The sequence below is a fragment of the Indicator indicator genome, chromosome 32, assembly GCF_027791375.1.
Source record: "Indicator indicator isolate 239-I01 chromosome 32, UM_Iind_1.1, whole genome shotgun sequence".
Classification (NCBI taxonomy): domain Eukaryota; kingdom Metazoa; phylum Chordata; class Aves; order Piciformes; family Indicatoridae; genus Indicator; species Indicator indicator.
Genome location: NC_072041.1, coordinates 6,732,823 through 6,754,008, shown reverse-complemented (window position 1 = coordinate 6,754,008; position 21,186 = coordinate 6,732,823). Strand labels below are relative to the sequence as shown.

General features: G+C 50.2%; 2 protein-coding genes across 2 annotated transcripts in view; both read right to left on the bottom strand.

The window, feature by feature from the left end:
• TMCO4 (transmembrane and coiled-coil domains 4) overlaps positions 1-12,664 on the bottom strand; it is a 38,314-nt gene extending 25,650 nt beyond the window's left edge. Inside the window, exons 1-4 of the mRNA XM_054394858.1 lie at positions 12,486-12,664; positions 11,606-11,780; positions 5,136-5,163; positions 544-676 (exon numbers count right to left, since the gene is read on the bottom strand). Of these exons, the coding sequence (XP_054250833.1) occupies positions 544-676; positions 5,136-5,163; positions 11,606-11,780; positions 12,486-12,664 (515 nt within the window). The remainder of the gene's footprint in view (positions 1-543; positions 677-5,135; positions 5,164-11,605; positions 11,781-12,485) is intronic.
• Positions 12,665-19,705: 7,041 nt separating this feature from the next.
• Positions 19,706-20,581, bottom strand: RNF186 (ring finger protein 186). The gene has a single exon (XM_054394857.1). The coding sequence runs from the start codon at positions 20,579-20,581 to the stop codon at positions 19,706-19,708; it is 876 nt and encodes a 291-aa protein (XP_054250832.1).
• Between the last annotated feature and the right edge of the window lie 605 nt (positions 20,582-21,186).

Sequence of the window (21,186 nt, the reverse complement as noted above, 5' to 3'; positions counted from 1 at the left end):
CCTGGGGCTGTTTAGTCTGGAGAGGAGGAGGATGAGAGGGGATCTGATCAATGTCTATCAATAGCTGAGGGGTGGGTGTCAGGATGAAGGTGCCAGGCTCTTCTCAGTGGTGCTCAGTGATAAGCCAAGGAACAATGGGTAAAACATGGAGCCCAGGAGGTTCCACCACAACTTGAGGAGAAACTTCTTTGCTGTGAGGGTGCTGGAGGCCTGGAGCAGGCTGCCCAGAGAGGTTGTGGAGTCTCCTTCTCTGGAGACTTTCAAAACCCACCAGGATGTGTTCCTGTGTGACCTGCCCTGGGTGATCCTGCTCTGGCAGGGGGGTTGGACTGGATGACATCTAGAGGTCCCTTCCAACCCCTAACATTCTGTGATTCTCAGTGGAGCTGAAGTGCTGGGAGGGCTCTGCAATCCTCACCAAGCCATAAATGACCAGAAGAATTGGGAATGACCAGAGACTGCACTCAGGCACAAGTCATTACTGCTGAGCTTTCCACCTCCAGCAGTACTTCTCCATCCCATCCCCAACCCAAACATTCTTACTCTGACTCTTCCTCTTTTTGTTCCTTCAGGCTCTCAAGCAGAGATTCCTCCAGGACATCCAGCTCCTCCAAGGGGATTCTCAGCATCCAGGTGATGTGGCAGATCAAGACCCTGGCTCGGGCATCGTAGTACCCTTCAAGAGAGGGAAGGTGAGGAGATCAGTCAGCCTGCATGGCACAGGGCTGCCAAGTGAGGGAACACCACTAGAGAAGAGACTGATCCATGGAAAAGTGGAGATTACAAGCTTGGAATTGTTCAAGGCCAGGCTGGATGAGGCTTTGAGCAACCTGGGCTACTGGAAGGTGTCCCTGCCCGCAGCAGAGGGGTTGGAACTGGATGATCTTGAAGGTCCCTCTCAACCCAACCCATTCTGTGATTTTAGGGTTGGAAATCCTTCTGCCCTGCAAAAGAGTCACTACAGCAGGAAATTGCCACTATGGCAGAAAAAGGATCACAGATCCTTGGGTTCTCATCCTCTGTGACAAAGGCCTTTTGGTTCTGGACTGGCTGCATCTTTCTTACCAAAGAAATGCTGCAGCAAGAGCAGCCCTAAGTGGAAACAGCAAATGTGTGTATGGGTAACCCCCCTGCTGTGCACCACTGCAAGGTACTGTACCAGCCTGCCAGGATTTGGAGGGAGCCACAGGAGAGCTGGAGAGGGATTTTGTACAAAAGCATGGAGTGACAGATCGAGGGGTGATGGCTTCAGAGTGGAAGAAGATGGATTGGGATCAGACATGAGGAAGAAATTCTTCCCTGTGAGGGTGGTGAGGCACAGGTTGCCCAGAGAGGTCATGGATGCCTCCTCCCCAGAGGTGTTCAAGGCCAGGCTGGATGAGGCCTTGAGCAACCTGGGCTGGTGGAAGGTGTCCCAAAGGCAGGGAGGCTGAAACTGGCTGATCTTGAAGGTCCCTTCCAACCCATAGCATTCTGAGATCTATGATCTGTCAGAAATGCACCTCCATGCAAAAGCTGCAGACTCAGTCCACCTTGTGGGTAACCAGAGGGACTGTGGAGCTTCAAGCCACACGCACACCAGCTCAGCCAGCAGCACCACTGACAATTGTTTGCATTTATAGTTCACTGCTGGAGGTGCAGGAGAGGACACTGCACCCAGACAACAGGTGAGAGGAGAAATGATTACCCCTAGGCTTACAAGCAGCTGTCCTCTAAGGAAAGACATTTTTTAATGTAATAGATTTTAAATTATATGTACCAGCTCTTGCTTTTTTCATGTGTCTCTCACAGTAGCACCTGCTGCTTGCTGATGGTTGGCTTTTGTGAATGGTTCTAGGGGCACTCTGGGATGAAAAATGCAATTGGATTTCTGGGGGTGGCGAGGGAGGAACCATCCCAGCAAAGACCCAGCTGCAAAGTGTGGGTTTGAGACCTGCTGCACACAGAACCAATATGGCAGATGGCAATTTATGAGGTTTGTTTGAGAGTATTACTAGCATCATTAGGTTTACTTGAGAGCATTAGTAGTAGCATTAGGTTTATTGAGAGTAGCTCTGAAGAAAGAGGCTTGGGGGTGTTGGCTGCTGAGAAGCTCTCCAGCAGGCAGCTGTGTGCTGGGCTGCAGCCAGAGCAGTGTGGGCAGCAGGGCAGGAGAGGGGATTCTGTCCCTTGGCTCTGCTCTGCTCAGACCTCACCTCCAATCCTGCCTCCAGTTCTGGTGTCCCCAGCAGGAGAAGGACACAGAGCTGCTGGAGAGAGTCCAGAGGAAGCCACAAAGATGATCCAAGGGCTGGAGCAGCTCTGCTGTGAGCACAGGCTGAGGGAGCTGGGGGTGTGCAGCCTGGAGAGGAGAAGGCTCCAGGGGGACCTCAGAGCTGCCTTGCAATAGCTGAAGGGATCCTGCAGGAAGGCTGCAGAGGGACTTTTCATGAGGGTGTCTGAGACAGGCCAAGGGGGAATGGTTTGAAGCTGAGGGAGAGCAGAGCTGAGGAAGAAGTTCCTTAGTATGAGGATGGTGAGACTCTGGAATAGGTTGCCCAGGGAGGCTGTGGATGCCTTGTCCCTGCAGATGTTCAAGGCCAGGTGGGATGAAGCTTTGAGCAACCAAGTCTAGCTGAGAGGTGTCCCTGCCCATGGCAGGCAGGCTGGAGTAGATGATCTCTGAGGTCCCACCCAACTTTAATGATTCTATAATTCTCTGTGTGTGCTTTTGAGACCTGCTGCACGTAGATCCAGTATGACCCATGGCAATCTCTGAGGTTTATTTATTTATTACCATCATGAGCAAGATACTAGACTGCCTGGGAAGGCTTTGGTGAGGATCTGTGCTCTGTTGAGAAACAAGGACAGTGTTTATCTTTGTTTCATCCTTGATAGGAGCCACATCTTAGAGAGCCCAAGCAGGTGTCTGAACCAGGAGCCTTTGTGCTTGCTGTCTGCTCACACACAGCTCAGCTTTTCCCTTAAGCCAGCTTGGCACTAAGTCAGGCTTGGAAACAGATTGCTTTGTAATTCCAGCTTAGCAAAAGCAGCAAGTTTAAGCAACAACTGGTTTTGTCAATTTTTCCATTCAAAATCAAGCAAGAACAAACCTGGTGTGCTTTGTTATGCACTGAAAGAGGCTAATCAGCAGGCAGTGAGTTCTTTCTGGTGAGAACATGGTAAAACCAGAGAGATCTGGGCAAGGCCAGCAGTGACACAAAGCAGGCTGCTTGCAGAAATGAACATTTTTGTTCAGCAGGCAGACCTGAGTTCATTAATTGTATCAGACTGAGCCAGGTTATGGATTGCAAAGCAGAAAATTGTTTTATGTGTAATAGAATGGATGAGGAAAAGCACATTTATTCCTAAAGAGGTTTCACAGGACAGCCAGGAATTTATTCCCTGAATAGGTTTGTTTGTTTTTTTTCCTAGAATCACAGAATGGCTCAGGTTGGAAGGGACTTCAGAGATCATCTACTCCAACCTCCCTGCCACGAGCAGGGACACCTCTCAACTAGATTCAGCTACTCAAGGCTTCATCCAACCTGGTCTTCAACACCTCTCAGCTAGGGGACATCCACAGCCTCCCTGGGCAACCTATTCCAGAGTCTCACCATCCTCATACTAAGGAACTTCTTCCTCAGCTCTGCTCTCCCTCAGCTTCAAACCATTCCCCCTTGGCCTGTCTCAGACACCCTCATGAAAAGTCCCTCTGCAGCCTTCCTGCAGGATCCCTTCAGCTATTGCAAGGCAGCTCTAAGGTCCCCCTGGAGCCTTCTCCTCTCCAGGCTGCACACCCCCAGCTCCCTCAGCCTGTGCTCACAGCAGAGCTGCTCCAGCCCTTGGATCATCTTTGTGGCTTCCTCTGGACTCTCTCCAGCAGCTCTGTGTCCTTCTCCTGCTGGGGACACCAGAACTGGAGGCAGGATTGGAGGTGAGGTCTGAGCAGAGCAGAGCCAAGGGACAGAATCCCCTCTCCTGCCCTGTTGGCCACACTCCTCTGGCTGCAGCCCAGCACACAGCTGCCTGCTGGAGAGCTTCTCAGCAGCCAACACCCCCAAGCCTCTTTCTTCAGAGCTACTCTCAATAAACCTAATGCTACTACTAATGCTCTCAAGTAAACCTAATGATGCTAGTAATACTCTCAAACAAACCTCATAAATTGCCATCTGCCATATTGGTTCTGTGTGCAGCAGGTCTCAAACCCACACTTTGCAGCTGGGTCTTTGCTGGGATGGTTCCTCCCTCACCACCCCCAGAAATCCAATTGCATTTTTCATCCCAGAGTGCCCCTACAACCATTCACAAAAGCCAACCATCAGCTCTGTGTCCTTCTCCTGCTGGGGACACCAGCACTGGAGGCAGGATTGGAGGTGAGGTCTCAGCAGAGCAGAGCCAAGGGGCAGAATCCCCTCTCCTGCCCTGCTGCCCACACTGCTCTGGCTGCAGCCCAGCACACAGCTGCCTGCTGGGCAGCATGAGGGCACTGCTAGCTCCTGGCGAGCTGCTCAGCATCCAGCAGCCCCAAGTTTTTTTCTTCAGAGCTGCTCTCACCCCACTCTGCACCCAGCCTGGATTTGTGTCTGGGAGTGGCCTGACCCAGCTGCAGGACCTTGTCCTGTGACTTGTTGAACCTCCTGCAGTTGTCACTGGTCCACATCCAAGCCTGTCAAGATCCTTCTGGATGGATCCTTTCCCTGAAGTGAATCCACCACCCCACCCAGCTTGATGCCACCAGCAAACCTGCTGAGGGTGCACTCAATGCCACTTCCCACATCACTGACAACGATGTGAATCAGCACTCAAGATTTTCACCATGGCCTCACTGCCTTCTCCAGGGAAGAGATCACTTCCTTCCTTGGAAACCCTGGAGAAAAACCAGGCCACTCCCAGGTATTTCAGGTCAAAACTTCTCTGCCATCACACACACTCCTGGCACGTGATGGGAGGTGAAGAGTTGCTCAATTTTTATTGGTATTACTAATCCTGCCCATTTAATTGTTGCTCTGCCTGCAGTGGATGCAGGGAAGGAGCATGCTGCTTTTGCCAGGATGAGAGCTAAGCTAGAAACCAGGTGGCACCTTGAGTTTTTAAAGCATTTTAAAGGTATCAAAGTCATGGATATTATTCCTAGGAAGAATTGGTGAACTTACCATCTCGAAGAGAGAAGGACAGAAGGTCCTGAAAAAGGAAAAAAAAAAAAAAAAAAAAAAAAAAAAGCAAAAGAATATTTAAGTTCAAACTGATGATGTTGGTCTGGAGGTATCAAAATTATAGAATCAAATGGTTTGGGTTGGAAGGGACCTCAAGGATCATCCAGTTCCAACCCCCTGCCATGGGCAGGGACACCTCCCACCCGAGCAGATTGCTCAAGGCCTCATCCTACCTGGCCTCCAGGCCTGGAGCCTCCACAGCTTCTCTGGGCAACCTGTTCCAATGTCTCACCACCCTCATGGGGAAGAATTTCTGGGGAGACCTTAGAGCAGCCTTTCAGGATTTGAAGGGGACTACAGCAGAGCTTGGGAGAGAGTTGGTACAAAGGCATGGAGTGACAGGATGAGGGATGATGGCTTCAGAGTGGAAGAAGCTGGATTTTGATCAGACATGAGGGAGAAATTCTTGCCCATGAGGGTGGTGAGGCACTGGCCCAGGTTGCCCAGAGAAGCTGTGGAGGCTCCAGACCTGGATGTGACTGTGAACAACCTGCTCTAGTGGAAGGTGTCCCTGCCCATGGCAGGGGGTTGGAACTGGATGCTCCTTGAGGTCCCTTCCCACCCAACCCATTCTATGAATCTATGAATGGAGGCTGTGGGTTGGATTAGATGATCTCCAGAGGTCCCTTCCAACACTACCACTCTGTGCTTGTGTGTCAGTCTATGAATCCTCCTATTTTCAACAGGGTTGGATGCCCCTCTGATGGACCAGTGGCTCCTATTTACTTTGGCCCTGAAGGAACACACAGCTCTGGGTGGTAAGGCTGAACTGGCACAAAGCTCTTTTGGGATTCAGTGCTCAGAAACAGAAAAATGATAATTGATGACCATCTGTTAAGACTGAGGGACTCAACTTCTGTTGCTGGCTCTTCACCATGACAAAAATCAGGAAACCAAATTGATCCAAGAGATGGTTTCTATGGACAAAGCCAGGAAAAAATAAGAAGCCAGGGTTTGTACAGGGTGTGTTCTCCTCTTTTATGGTCACTGGACAACAAGTCCTTTGTGTAACTGCAACACCAAGCAGTAGCTCAGCCTAGCTGCTTCCCTCTCCTACACACAAATAAAGCATGGCTGAATTTTCCAAGGAGTCCTGCAGCCCTCTGGGAGCACAAAAAGTGCAGCCAGAGATGGAGGAGGCTGCCAAAGGCTTTATGGTTATTAGTCCTGCAAGCTCCTCAGCAGAACTGGTACTGTAAAGAGGTCTTTAATCTCTTCCCTGCTGCATGGGAAGGGTGGGAGAGAGAACAGGGCAGGCTTACCCAGCTGCTGCTAGGAGAGGGGCAAAGTGGTGATGCTATCCAGGGAGAAGGAAGAGCCTGGACCCTGAGGATCATTCTAAATGAGAAGAGTCTCCTGCTTCATAGCATCACTGACTCATTGTAGTTGGAAGGGACCTTAAAGCTCATCCAGTTCCAACCCCTCTGCCATGGGCAGGGACACCTCCCACCAGCACAGCTTGCTCAAGGCCTCATCCAACCTGGCCTTGAACACCTCCAGGGAGGAGACATCCACAACCTTCCTGGGCAACCTGTGCCAGTGTCTCACCAGCCTCACTGGAAAGAATTTCTTCCTAACTAATCTCCAGTCTCAATCTCCCCTCTTCCAGCTCAAAGCCCTTCCCCCTTGTCCTGTCACTCCCAGCCCTTGTCAAAAGTCCCTCCCCAGCTCTCCTGTAGTCCCTGCAGGTACTGGAAGGCAGCTTTAAGGTCTCCCTGGAGCCTTCTCTTCTCCAGGGAGAACAGCCCCAAGTCTCTCAGCCTGTCCCTATAGAGGAGGTTCTCCAGCCTTTATGGCCTCCTTTGGACCCTCTCCAGCAGTTCCACATCCCTCTTGTGCTGGGGGCACCAGAAGTGGAGGCAGTGCTGCAAGTGGGGTCTCAGCAGAGCAGATCAGAGGGGCAGAATCCCCTCCCTGTCCTGCTGGCCACACTTCTTGATGCAGCCCAGCACACAGCTGCCTTCCGGGCTGCCAGCACTCACTGCTGGCTCATGGTGAGTTTGTCATCACTCAACACATCAAATAACCCCTTTCAAAACATGGCCTAAGCCTTTCCATTGGTGCATTTCAAAAGGTGAAGGATAGATAGAGGTAATCTGGTGATAGACAGGAACTACTGTTTTTATGGCATCAGTGCCAAGGAGCACTCTCAGCTGTTTCCAGTTGGTTTGGGCTCTGCACGTACTACTGTGCAGTCAGCCAGCCAGCAATCAGCATTGATTAGATTAGCTCACAAGTAGTTTGTTTTCTTCCTGTAAGCAGCAGTTGTTATATTGCAGGCTTGTTTTGACTCTCCCTGTGAATTCTCTGCACAAGATTCCCACCCATATAATTGACAAACCTTACAGAGCAAGGGAAAGGACCTCGAGTAAGAGTCTCTGCCAGCTCTGAGTGAATTGCTGCCAGCTGGGGTTGTTCAGCCTGGAGAAGAGAAGACTCCAGGGGGACCTCAGAGCTGCCTTCCAATAGCTGAAGGGATCCTACAGGAAGGCTGCAGAGGGAACTTTCCTGAGGGTGTCAAGAGACAGGGCAAGAGGCAATGGTTTAAAGCTGAGGGAGAGCAGGGTTAGAGTGGAGCTGAGGAAGAAGTTCTTCAGTAGGAGGCTGGTGAGACTCTGGAACAGGTTGCCCAGAGGGATTGTGGATGCCTCCTCCCTGGAAGTGTTCAAGGCCAGGCTGGATGAAGCCTTGAGCAGCTGAGTCTAGTTGAGAGGTGTCCCTGCCCATAGCAGGGAGGTTGGGAGTAGATGATCTCTGAGCTCCCTTCCAACCTGAGCCATTCTAGGATTCTATGATTCCAACCCCATTTCCTCATCCACAGAGAGCCTGTGTTCCACATCACAGTGGATGTGTGTAGAAAAAAACAGAGGGAAATGGTCTTCTACATATGTTCAGAGAAAAAAAAAAAAAAGAAGAAAAATCATTCATAATAAGAACTTCCAACATTTTTACACCTACCATCACTTCTTCAGCTCTGTCTTGCTGCCTTCTCATACTGCACCCACAACCTGTGTGGCTTGGCTACAGTCCCCAAGGTATTTGGTTAACCTGCATCTGTCTGTGCTAGAGTGCAATGAATGCAAACAGATAAAACTCCACAGTCCTCCAATTTCCACTGAATCAGTGGTGAGCTCACCTCTCAGCTCCTGACCTCATGCATCATCCCTTCAGCACTGCTAAACTGGAGAGCATTCAGAGATGCAGACAGGACCCTGCCACTGAACATGCTGAGCACTTCAAGTGTCCTTATTAAACCACCAGGGAAAAAAAAATTTGCATCAACAGCAGCTGAGTGCTGAGAAGCAAAAGCTCCACAAAGCCACAGAGGAAGAATTCACAAAGCTTTGTCCCACAGCTTGTTTATTTTCAGGCAAGAAGTTTAAACAAAAGCTTCTGGGAAGCTTCTCAGCTGAAGTTTCTCTGGCACCTTGCAAGCCTCTGCTGCCTTGCTGGACTGAAGTCTTTCATTCTCTCTTTCCTTTGACAAAAATCAACCAGCTTGCCCATAGAGGTGACTGTGCAAGGTACTGGGCTTGTGGCAGTACCCTGAGAGCTGCTCCTGATCTTTGCTTGCAACTGATCAAAGAATTGTTACCTACAGCTTCTGTTTTTCACCTAAATTAGGGTGCCAAGCATCCCAGTTCTGTGGGTCAGAACAAACCACCACTGATCCAGAGTCACCTCTGTAAAAGCAGAGAGAATCATAGAATCAGAGACTTGTCAGGGTTGGAAGGGTCCTCAAGGCTCAGCCAGTTCCAACCCCCCTGCCATGGGCAGGGACACCTCACACCACAGCAGGTTGCTCACAGCCACATCCAGCCTGGCTGCAAAAACCTCCAGGGGTGAGGCTTCCACCACCTCCCTGGGCAACCTGTGCCAGTCTCTCACCACCCTCATGGGGAAGAATTTCTTCCTAACATCCAATCTGAATCTCCCCATTTCTAGTTTTGCTCCATCCCCCCCTCCCCCCCCCCCCCCAATTCCTATCACTCCCTGATACCCTAAAAAGTCCCTCCCCAGCTTTCCTGGAGCCCCCTTCAGATATTGGAAGGCCACAATAAGGTCTCCTCAGAGCCTTCTCTGCTCTTCTTCAGACTGAATAGCCCCAACTCTCTCAACATGGAGCCCTTCTACCACACAAGCTGAGTTTCACCCAAATTTTATCCTTTCTTCCTTTTTTTTTCACTCAGCAGCAAGGCAGAAAGACTTGCCTAAGGCTAGAGAGCCCATCCTAAGGCAGAGACAATGAGGGAAGCAACCTGGTAAATATCAACAGAAAGAACCAAGTGTGGCTTTATTGATTGTGAGCAAACAACATCAAACCAGCTGCTCTTCTTTCAGAGGATGTGGCCTAACTTCTTCATTAAGCTTAATGTTAGCACAGAATCCCAGCATGGTGGGAGTTGGCAGGGACCTCTGGAGGTCATCCAGCCCAACCCCTCTGCTAAAGCAGGGCTCCCACAGCAGCTTGCCCAGAATCATAATGTCCAGGGAGAGGTTTGGAAGATCTCCAGACAAAGAGACTCCACAAGCTCTCTGGGCAGCCTGCTCCAGGCCTCCAGCACCCTCACACCAAACAAGTTTCTCCTGTTTAAGTGAAATCTCTTAGGTTCCTGTCCCTGGGCACCACTGACAAGAGTCTGGCCCCAGCCTCTTGCCCCCAACCCTTTAGCTCTTGCTGAGCATTGCTCAGATCCCCTCTGGTGCTGCTCTTCTCCAGGCTCAACAGCCTCAGGGCTCTCAGATTTTCCTCTTCACAGAGATGTTCCAGGCTCCTTAGCACCTTTGTGGCCCTCCACTGAACTTTCTCCAGTAGTTCCCTGTCTCTCTTGAATTGGGGAGCCCAGAACTACACCCAGTACTCCAAATGAGGCTTCAGTAGAGTAGAGCAGAGGAGGAGAAGAACCTCCCTTGGCCTGCTGCTTGGCCACCCTCCTCTTCATGCATCCCAGAATGCCATTGGCCTTCTTGGCCATGAGGGCACCTTGCTGGCTCATGGTTATAGGGCTTTGGGCATTGCAACAGTCAGGTATTTGGAACAGATCATCTGAGGACTTTTATTGATTAACAAGGAAAGGTGGCCAACATGATGGGAGTTGGCCAGGATGACCAAAGGAGTTCACTGCTGTCGTATCTTCACCTACCTGGCCCTGTTGGCACACCTGCCAGGCCACTGCTCAAGGTGTGTGCTATTACTCAACACCAGAGCCCTGTCAGATGACACTGCAACGCTCTGCCTCTTTCGTGTCAGCTTTGACATCAGCACATTACAGAATCATGGAATTTTTTTAGCTGGGAGAGACCTTTAAGATCATCAAATCCAACCCTTCACCCAGCACTGCCAGATCACCACTAAACCATGGCCCTCAGTACCACAGCTTTGAAGCCCTTTCAGGGATGGGGGCTGCACCACTGCCCTGGGGTGGGGGTGGTCCTAGTCCCACTGATACTTTCTCAGTGAAAGGAAAGAGTCACAGTAACTGATTTCCCTCCAGCCAAAGCTGACTCTGGGAATGGTGCTGTTTGGAGCATGCATGCAGAGGTGGTTTGTGCTGCTGGTGTGGTGAAGGGGCTTTGAAACAGATGAAAAAATCAACTCTGCCATGGGCAGTGGTTCATACATGAAGCAAAATCACTGCAGCAACACAGAGGAAAAAGTCTGGCAGGTGTCTGTTCTCTAGAGAGAAAGTATCAAAGACATACAAATACTGGCTCCAGCTTTAGGCTCCCTAGTTCAAGGGGTCTAATGGAGAGAGTCCAACATAGAGCTATGAGGATGATGAAGGGACTTGAACATCTCTCCTATGAGGAAAAGACTGAGAGCCCTGGGGCTGTTTAGTCTGGAGAAGAGAAGGCTGAGAGGGGATCTGATCAATGTCTATCAATAGCTGAGGGGTGGGTGCCAAGGTGAAGGTGCCAAGCTCTTCTCAGTGGTGTTCAGTGATAGGACAAGGAACAATAGGTGTAAGCTGGAACTTAGGAAGTTTCACCTCAACATGAGGAGAAACTTGTTTAATGTGACGGTGCTGGAGTCCTGGAGCAGGCTGCCCAGAAAGGTTGTGGAGTCTCCTTCTCCTGAGGCATTCAAGAGCTGTCTGGATGCATTCCTGTGTGGCCTGCCCTGGGTGACCCTGCCTTGGCAGGGGGGTTGGACTGGATGATCTCCAGAGGTCCCTTCCAACCTCTACCATTCTATGATTCTATTATTCATTCATCAGACAGTAACTGTGACCCACCTTTATCACTTCCCTGAGCTGTTTATGGACAGGGAGGCTGCTCCCCACCCACACAGCCCCTCAGACTTCTCTGTCTGTCCCTCCCTGTGCAAACAGAGCTTGAGTTGCAAACAGACATGGATGGGAAATCTCTTTTGCCAAGCAAACAAGGGCAAGGAGAGTGTAGGAACTTACTTGGGTAATGCCAGATGGGTTTTCTTTCAAGATGGGATCCTTCAGTAACACCTGGGCAAAAGTTTCTGTGCCTTCACCTCCTAAGCCACTAGCAAATGCTGTCATGGCAGGTAAGACAGCATCAGGCAGCTTCAGCCATTTCACAAAGGCCTCAGTGAATTCTGTCCTGAAGGAGCTGGAAGGCAACAATGGCAGCAGTCAAAGCTCTGCAGAGCTTGAGGATTCAGATGTTGGTCTGTTGCTGTTCACACAAAAATCAAAGCATGGTAAGAAGCCAGCAGAAGCTGCTACACAAGAAGGCTAAATAAACAAGCAAGTAATCTGAATGAAGGTGACCTGTCTGCAGTGCCAGTCTGCACTATTAAGGGATGGAATTTGTGCTGCAGTATTAATGTCTGTAAGAGCAAAAGGAAATACACTTAAGAAAGCAACTGACGTCAAAAAAAGATCAACTTTCCAATACCTGAAGTGGGCTACAAGAAAGCTGGGTAGGGACTTTTTACAAGGACTTATACTGATAGGATGAGGGGGAAAGGATTGAAGCTTGAGGAGGGGAGATTGAGACCGGAGATTAGAAAGGAATTCTTTCCAGTGAGGGTGGGGAGGCACTGGAACAGATTGCCCAGGGAGGCTGTGGATGCCTCCTCCCTGGAGATATAGGAGGCCAGGCTGGACGAGGTCTTGAGCAACCTGGGCTAGTGGGAGGTGTCCCTGCCCATGTCAGGAGAGATGGAACTAGATAATCTTCAAGGTCCCTTCCAACCCAAACCATTCTCTCCTTCTACGATTTTCCACTCCCCAAGTCTCACACTCAGTCTGACACCAATTCCATGCCAGCTGCTCCCCAAAAGCCTCCTCTTTTGCTCACCCCATGCAGTACCTTTGTTCTTCTTCAGGGAAGAGCCATGCCAGGGCCATCCCACACAGCGCCGCGTAAGCAAATCTTGCCGGCTCGCCCAGCTGCTGGCCCAGCAGCTCACCTGCTGCCTTCTCACCAGCCACTTCAGCCCCACCATGCTCTTCTGAAGTCCAACCTTTCTGTTTCTCTTCTGCTGCCATTTCTTACCTGCAAGTTGAAAGAGGAAAAAAGCAGAAGTGGGAAAAAAAAAAAAAACAAACCAAACAAAACCCAACCACAAACAGCTGGAAAGCAGGAAGCAAGGGGACAAAAGTGCCTTTGCTTTTTGTCATCGTCACACCTATGTGACAGTGTGCCCTGTGGGGACAGGCTGCAAGAGTTGAGGCTGTTCAGCCTGGAGAAGAGAAGGCCCCAGGGAGACCTTAAGGCAGCCTTCCAGTACCTGAAGCAGGTTACACGAGAGCTGGGGAGGGACTTTTGACAAGGGCTTGTAGTGACAGGACAAGGGACAATGGCTTTGAGCTGGAGGAGGGGAGACAGACTGGAGATAAGGAAGAAATTCTTTAGTGAGGGTGGGGAGACACTGGAACAGGTTGCCCAGGGAGGCTGTGGATGTCCCCTTCCTGGAGGTGTTCAAGACCAGGCTGGATGGACGAGGCCTTGAGCAAGCTGGGCTGGGGGGAGGTGTCCCTGCCCATGGCAGGGGGTTGGAACTGGGTGAGCCCTTCCAAGCCAAAGCATTCTGTGAATCCATGAACACGGGTGTGGCTCATTTTAAAGAGATTGTATTCTCCGCCTGCAACTGTCATGGTCTTGTAGGAAAGGTGCCTGACTTGCCTTCCTGCTCAGCAATGTATTTGAGGTGATTCAGACTTCTCAAGGTTTGCACTGTTTAACTGCTGATGTCTAAAGGGAAGGCAAATTCCTCACTTGAGGGTGACAGTTACTGTAACTCTCACTACTTTCCCTGGGAGAGCTCAGCCTCCTACAACCATGCACCCCTCTAAGCCATGGACCTAAGGCACCATGGAAGGATCACATTCAGTAACACCAAATCCACAGGAATACCCTAACTCTGTCATTTCCCTACCAACCAGAGAAAGGAAGGGCCAGATTATGTTTCCCTGGGGAAGATGAGTGCCTGGGATCAATCCCACTCCAGCACCAAGCTCAAAATCCAGGAGCATTTACAGTTGCTGAGCTGCAGCAAGATGCCTCTCCATCCCTTCCAGGGCTTTCATACAAAATCCCAAGAGTGTTTTACCATCTCATGAGCTCCAAAGCCCTCACTTGGACCCTCCCAAAATCCATTTCCCATCACTTTGATCTTCCAAAACCATCCAGACTTAGGGCCCGTTTTGGCCAGAAATAATCTAATCCTTAAATTTCAAGAACTTTACAAACAAATTCCTTGACAGGTCTCCTCACCTCAGATTTATCAGCTTATTATGGGAGACAGCACTGAAATCAAAAGTCCCTGCTGCAACAGAGTTATTGATTTGCTAAGACAGCCTCATGTGAAAAGTGAAGCAGCTCAAAAGGACTCAGAAACAGCACAACCATTTAACCTCATTTCCCAATAAGGTAAGATGAGACCAATTATGGAGTGACACCAGAGAGGCTTCTGGCATGGAACCTGAGTGCTGTAATGCAGCAAATAATTCACAATGCTGAGCATCTAAAACACACAGAGAATACTTCTGAATGACTTTGCTCTGAAGATGCCCTGATCACTGCACTCAGTGTGTGTCCCTCAATATAAAGACACCAACTTCATCATAAATATCCAGAAAAAAAAAAACAGGGCTTGGCTTTTCAGACAGGAAACATTAAGAAAACAAAGAGCAATGTTGTTTAGTGGAGAAAACTTGCACCAAGAAGTTTTGCCACTAAATACAAGATGAAGGAATTGAGAGCTAGAGATATATAAAGATAGGGTGAGGGAGCTGGGGTTGTTCAGCTTGGAAAAGAGAAGACTCCAGGGGGACCTTAGAGCTGCCTCCCAATACCTGAAAGTATCCTACAGGAAGGCTGCAGAGGGACTTTTGATGAGGGTGTCTAGAGATAGGACAAGGGGGAGTGGTTTGAAGCTGGGGGAAAGCAGGGTTAGAGTGGAGCTGAGGAAGAAGTTCTTCAGTATGAGACTGGTGAGAGTGTTTAGCCTGAAGTACAGGAGAGGAGAAGAGACCTTATTGCTCCCTAAAACTACCTGAAAGCAGGTTGTAGTGAGGCCAGCATTGGCCTCTTGTCCCAAGTAACTAATGACAAGAGGAAATGGCCTGAAATTGTGCCAAGGGAGATTCAGGTTGGAGACTAGGAACAATTTCTTTCTTGAAAGAGTGGTCAGGCATTGCAACAGGCTGCCCAGGGAGGTGCTGGAGTCACTTTTCCTGGAGGTGCTCAAAACCTGAGCAGATGTGGCACCTCAGCACATGGTCTAGTGGTCCTGGAGGTGCTGGGTCGGACTTGATGATCTTAAGAGGTATTTTCCAACCTTAGTGATTCTGTGATCTACAGCTGTACAACACACGTGCTCCTTGCTGCTGGAAAAAGAAAAGCTGGCATCACATTTGTCCTCAACTAGGACAAAAGTGGCCAAGCTTTCATCTCAGAGCCCCTCAAAAGTTGCTAAGGCATCTGATGAACCTCAGAGACGTCGTCTGTAGATAACCATTCAGATGGGGCTGGCCAAAAAGTTCCTTACCATGGGACAGCACAGCTGAGCCGTGGTTTAAGCATCAACCACTGTCTGTGGAAACCTTTTGGCATGGAGACAGACATGCTTACATGGCATGCTTACCACGACCTTCGCTTTTAATGCCTAGATATGACATTCAAACACAGGCAGCAATTAATTCAGCCCCAGATAAAACCCTACCTTGCCATAAAACCACACAGTTGGGCTAGAGCCAGGTGCCAAAGAAACGCCTGTTAGATGTCAAAGAGAGCCCAGAGAGTGTGGGGCCGGGGATATGGGAAAGATAAAAGCTTCCAGAGTAGGAAACCCGAGCCTGGTTGAGCCGCAGAAGTGATGTCAGGCTTGGGGATGAGGGCGAAGCTGTGCAGCAGGAAGCGACCGGCAGGGCAACACACCAAGGAAACACCTGAGCTGCGAAAGCTGTGAGGCACAACATCTCCACAGCTGCCCAGATGCGCTTTTAGAGCAGTTCCTTTGCGTTTGAAACCTCTGCTGCTGGAGTACAGGCCCTGGGCAGCAGAAAGCAGCGCTTCCGACAGCCGCTGCGGGCAGCAAACCAGCTCCCAGCAGCAGGGTGCCGCCGCTCCAGCCCTCCCCTCCCTGAGGAGAGGAGCCCGCCCGTCCCCTCAGCCCGCCGAGCTGCGTCCCATCCGTCCCCAGCCCCTCTCCCGGGCCTGACCCCGACCTGCCGCCGGCCGCGCCTCGCAGGGGAGCCGCCGCGCTCCCTTCCGCCGCCTCCCACCGCCTCCCGCCGCCCCTTCCTGCCCGGCCGTCCGACACTGCGCAGTCTGCGTACGGCGGTGGGTGGCGCTGGGCTGTCCTGGGCTTCCCTACGCGACTGGCGTAGGGCGGCGCGCAGCTTGCGGAGCCTTGCTGGGCCGAGGTGATGGCGGGAGGCTGGCGCTCGGCTCTGGGCTGTCCCTTCCCCGGCTCCTGGCCCCTTGACGGGCTGGGTGGTAGGACCATTTCCACCACGAGATGGGTGTAGCTGCCCTTTTCCTCGCTGCTCACCTTTCCTGCCATTCCGGACCTTGTCCCCCACCTTGGTGGGCTGCTCAGGATGAAGGCCTGCCTGGGCCCCAGGCCTTTCGCTTCCCTTTAAAGCCCTTCCTTGGGACAACTCCTCCCGCCCTGAACAGGGTGGCAGACAGAACGGTGGCCGTTTGGTGAAGATGTTCTCAGGCTGCTGCCCCAAGACTTCTTTACCACCTTCGTGCAGGACAGGTTGGTGTCCCTGAGGAAAGTTAAAGCTTCAGTGGTGTCTGGCACTCTGTGCTGTGTGCCCAGAGCTGGATGAAGAGAAGCTGAATTATGTGTGTCTGTGTATCACGGACTGGTTTCGCTTGGAAGGGACCTTTAAAGCTCATCTAGTCCAACCCCCTGCTGTCAGCAGAGACATCCCCAACTAGAGCAAGGTCGCTCAGAGCCCCAAACAACCTGACCTGGCATGTTGCCAGGAATGGGGCATTTCCCACCTCTCTGGGCAAGCTGGACCAGGGTCTCACCACCGTCAGGGTAAAACGTTTTGAGGGCCATGTTTTGCTTTTAATAGGATTGGAGTTACTGGCACAGGAGGCTTCATTCAATTGTGGTTAATTGGAGGCATTGGTAGAAGGTTGGAATTTGGGAGCTTAGAGGTCTCTTCCATGGGAGCTTGGCCGGAAAGACTGGCATGGATGAAAACTGGGCATGAGGGTGGCTTTCGTGGTTTGGAATGGGAATACAGCTCTGATGGCCTTTTGTTGATGCTTCAGAGGTTTTTGTGTTGTCCTCAAGCCTTAGCTTGTCAGGTGACAACATAAAATATTGGGTTCTGGGGCCTGGTGACTCCACCAACAGCCTGGAACTTGGAATCAGTTGCTTAGTGGTGGCTCTCAAAGACTGAAGGAACAATTTGGTTGCACTGCTGAATGCAGGCTTGGAAGGTGCTACTGCTGCAAAGCTAAGTGCTGCAAAGCTAACTGCTACAAATCTAACTGCTGCAAAGCTAACTGCTACAAAGCTAACTGCTAAGCAGTTAGAGTGGAAACTTGGATGTCCAGGGCTATTGATCTCATTGTGTGGATCCATAGGGGTTATTTCAAAGGAGCCATCTTTCACTCATGTATACTGCCTTGAGGGAAGACCTTTTCTGCTGGCTTTATTTTTTGGCCCTATAAATGGAAAGGCTGAGACCTGAGGCTGTTGAGCCCAGAGAAGAGCAGCCCCAGGAGGGATCTGAGCAATGCTCAGCAAGAGCTAATGGGTGGCAGGCAAGAGGCTGGGGTCAGACTCTTGTCAGTCGTGCCCAGGGACAGGACAGGGGGCAATGGATACAAACTGAACCCAGGAGGTACCATCTGAACAGGAAGAGAAAATTCTTTACTTCGAGTGTGGTGGAGCATTGGAACAGGCTGCCTACAGAGGTGGTGGAGTTTCCATCTCTGGAGTCAATCAGAACCCATCTGGATGCTGCTCTGTGCAGCCTGCTGTGGGTGATCCTTCCCCAGCAAGGGGCTTGGACTAAATGACCTCCAGAGGTCCCTTCCAACCCCTAGCATTCTGTGATTGAATCTCCATCCCTCTAAGTGTTTAAAAGCTGCAGAGACATGGTGCTGAGAGACATGGTTTAGCCCCAGACTTGGTAGAGTTAGAGAATGGTTGGACTGGATGAGCTTAAAGGTCCTTTCCAACCAAAATGATTCGGTGAGTGAAAAACTTGCCAAGAGTTTCTGAAGTTATTTTCAGGACAGGTTAATGTCTGTCAGGTCTTTGTAGTTGAAATAATACAGTTCAGTAAGTATTTGGGTTTCAAACTACCTGCAAAGCTGCTTTTTTTTTTTATTTTATTTTATTCTTCTGGCTGGTTATTAGCAAATGTCACTCCCTGTGTGCTCTGCAATAAGCCATTTGCTGTCCAAGTAGATAAGGAAAACCAAAGCATTTATTTCCCTTGAGGGTTCTTGTTCTTAGGCAGAAACAGACCTGGTTTTGCCAAACTCTGGGCAGAGGGCAGCTCCTCACCCTCTCAGTCTAATCTGTTCTATCTGCTGGGGAGACACTATGTATATTTATATACTGGGCAAGTGGAGCACTTCAGTTTCCATCCTTATCGAGCTCAAATATTTACCAGAGGGCTGATCCAAGGTCTGCTGGGATCCAGGGCACTCATGAAACTTTAACTTAACTGCAGCAAACCTCTTTTTCTCCCCCCACTTTAATTTTAGTTGGCTTACTGGATATTTTCTTAGCAACTCAGAGGGTTTTAAATCAAAGGGGGAAAAAATTAAAACCTAACAGTTTGCTTTGCTTTACTCCACCACCTTGGTTGTGCAGACTCCTGAATCTGCTTCCTCAGCTGTAGTTCCCTGTCAATGAGGAAACTCTGAAATGTTTTGACAGTTCATTGTCAGGGAGGAATTGAAACACAGAAGTCAGCAAGCAATTAACATTATTAAACTTTAATGGCCACATTCCATATAAAAATAGCACATGGGAGGTGTAGCAGTTGGTGGATTGCTGTTTAGAAGGAGAATTCTGGGCAATGTCATGGGAAGAGGGTGAGAAGAGAGGTGGTGCAGGTAACAAGATGTAAGGGTTGAGGTGTGAGGGATTATTTCTGTCTTAAATAACATCAGGAATGGAGTTTCAAGAGGGTTTGAGAGTTTGCAAGCCATAAACTCAAGATGAGGAGTGCTCAGTGTTCATTTTACCTCTTCCTCTCCATTTCACGTGTAACTTAAAATGGCACCAACTGACACTTTGGTTGGAAAAGACATTTCAGATCATCCTGTCCAAGCATTCTCTAGCTCTTCCGAGGCTGGGGCTAAACCATGGCCCTCAGCACCACATCTCGGTGACTTTTAAGCACCTTCAGGGATAGGGAGTCAAGCACCTCCCTGGGGAACCTGTTCCAGTGTTTGAGAACCCTTTCAGTGAAGAAGTTTCTCCTCATGTCCAGCCTAAACCTCTCCTGGTGCAACTTCAGGCCATTTTCTTTTGTCCTGTCACTTGTAACTAGGGAAAAGAGACCAACCCCAACCTGTCTCCCAACCTCCTTTCAGGGAGATATAGACAGCAATGAGGTCTCTTCTGAGTCTCCTTTTCTTCAGGCTGAATAACCCCAGTTCCCTCAGCTGCTCCTCACCAGCCCTGTTCTCCAGACCAGCTTTGTTGCCCTTCTCTGGACCTGCTTCAGCACCTCTATGTCCTTGGAGTGAGAGGCTCAAAACTGACCCCAGTACTCAAGGAGTAGCCTCACCAGCACTAATCAGGAGGTGACTGGAACAAGAACAAAACGACAAAGGCAAAACAACAACAGGATTAGTCTGGGATAGACATTGTGAGGAAACCCTGCAGGTTTTGTCTCATAAATATAAATATTTGACAGTGTTTCTAGTCATAAAACTGAACCACACAGCGCACAGCTGTTGAGGTACAGTTGAGTAGTCACCTCTTGAATTAATTACATGAATTATTGCTTTCAAAGTCCCGTCACTGCCTGGCAGCAGCTTTTCCAGCAGAACCAGTCCACAATGTCTGGCAGCAGCACTGGTGAGTGGCCTCAGGCGATAGCAGTGATGTGAGTCTCCTTGTGGCAGGAGGTGAGCGAGTCCCTGTTACACCTCCAGTAGAGTTTAGGGGTACAGCAAAGCACCATTGACATGGCCAACCCCAGAGCAAGCATGAGGCAAATCACCCATTTGATCACCCCAGAGTGCATGAACGGAAGGATGAGGATGGTGAGGATCACCACCAGCAGCAGGAGCAGCACCAGTCTCTGCACAGCCAGTCTGTTGTCTGCTGGGGCAGTTTCCTCTCCGTGCAAAGTGTCTGGGCTGCTCAGAGTCCAGCTGGTGCTGTCCAACCCTAGGGCAGAGATGTGCAGCTCGAGGGTTGAATCTGGGCTTTCCAAGTGCTCCATGATGTCTTCTTTATTCGGGAGCGTGCGGATGAGGCCTCCTGACACCGTGGTGGCCTTTCTGCAGAGGGGGCAGGTGATGAGCCAGGTGCCCTGCTCCCTGCGCAGGATCAGCTTGAGGCAGACAGCACAGAAGCTGTGCTGGCACTCCAGGAGCTTGGGCACCCGGTAGATGTTGTACTTGTTGAAGCAGATCAGGCAGTCCATGTCCCTGGGTGCTGGGGGTGAGCTCGAGGGGTTCACGTCAAAGCTGTACACTTCAGGAGGCTCGGAGCTCGTTAGCCTAATGAGATGCTTTGAGTTTGGACAGTCTCCTTCAGCAGGGGCTGGTGTGAAGGTGTCAGGACTGTCTTGCTCTGTGCCTGCAGGACTCTTAATTTCTTTAGTGCCTTCTTCAGTGAGTTCCAGCCTGTTCACATCTGCAGTAGTTTCTCTGAGGGGTCCCACTCTGCTCACCTCTGTGGGCACAGGACTGTCCTTCCCAGGAGCATTGTTTGGCTTCTCTGTGGATTTCTCCATGGAGATAAACCTCAGAGCAGTTTGGCTGCCCACAGCTGAGCATTTGCTGAGCTTCTGGCTCCTTTTATGCGCTGCTGCTCTGTTCCTGTTGCATGGGTGATTGATTAGTGACAGTTTTAAGTGTGTTGTGCTTTGACAATATGATGTTTTTATGACATGGGGACCTGAATTAATGATTAACTTTGTGGCCAAGACATTTTACAATGGCTGATAACATCCCTGAGTAATTTCTTCCCAGAAATAGACCCTGTGGCAGAGCAGTTCTAGAGCCAGACACTACAAGGGTTATTAAATTAGTACTTTAATCATTGAAAGCAATTTAACTGGTTTCTAAATGCTGCTTTGATGGACAATGAAAGTTTAGGGGAAATTACTGTAATATTGATGTGTTGAATATCTTGCACTGTCACCCTGCAGCACCAAGAATGAGATGGTGAGGAAGAAATTCTTTCCAGTGAGGGTGGGGAGACACTGGAACAGGTTGCCCAGGGAGGTTGTGGCTGCCCCCTCCCTGGAGGTGTGCAAGGCCAGGCTGGATGAGGCCTTGAGCAACCTGGTCTAGTAGAAGGTGTCCCTGCACATGGTAGAGGGTTGGAAGTAGATGA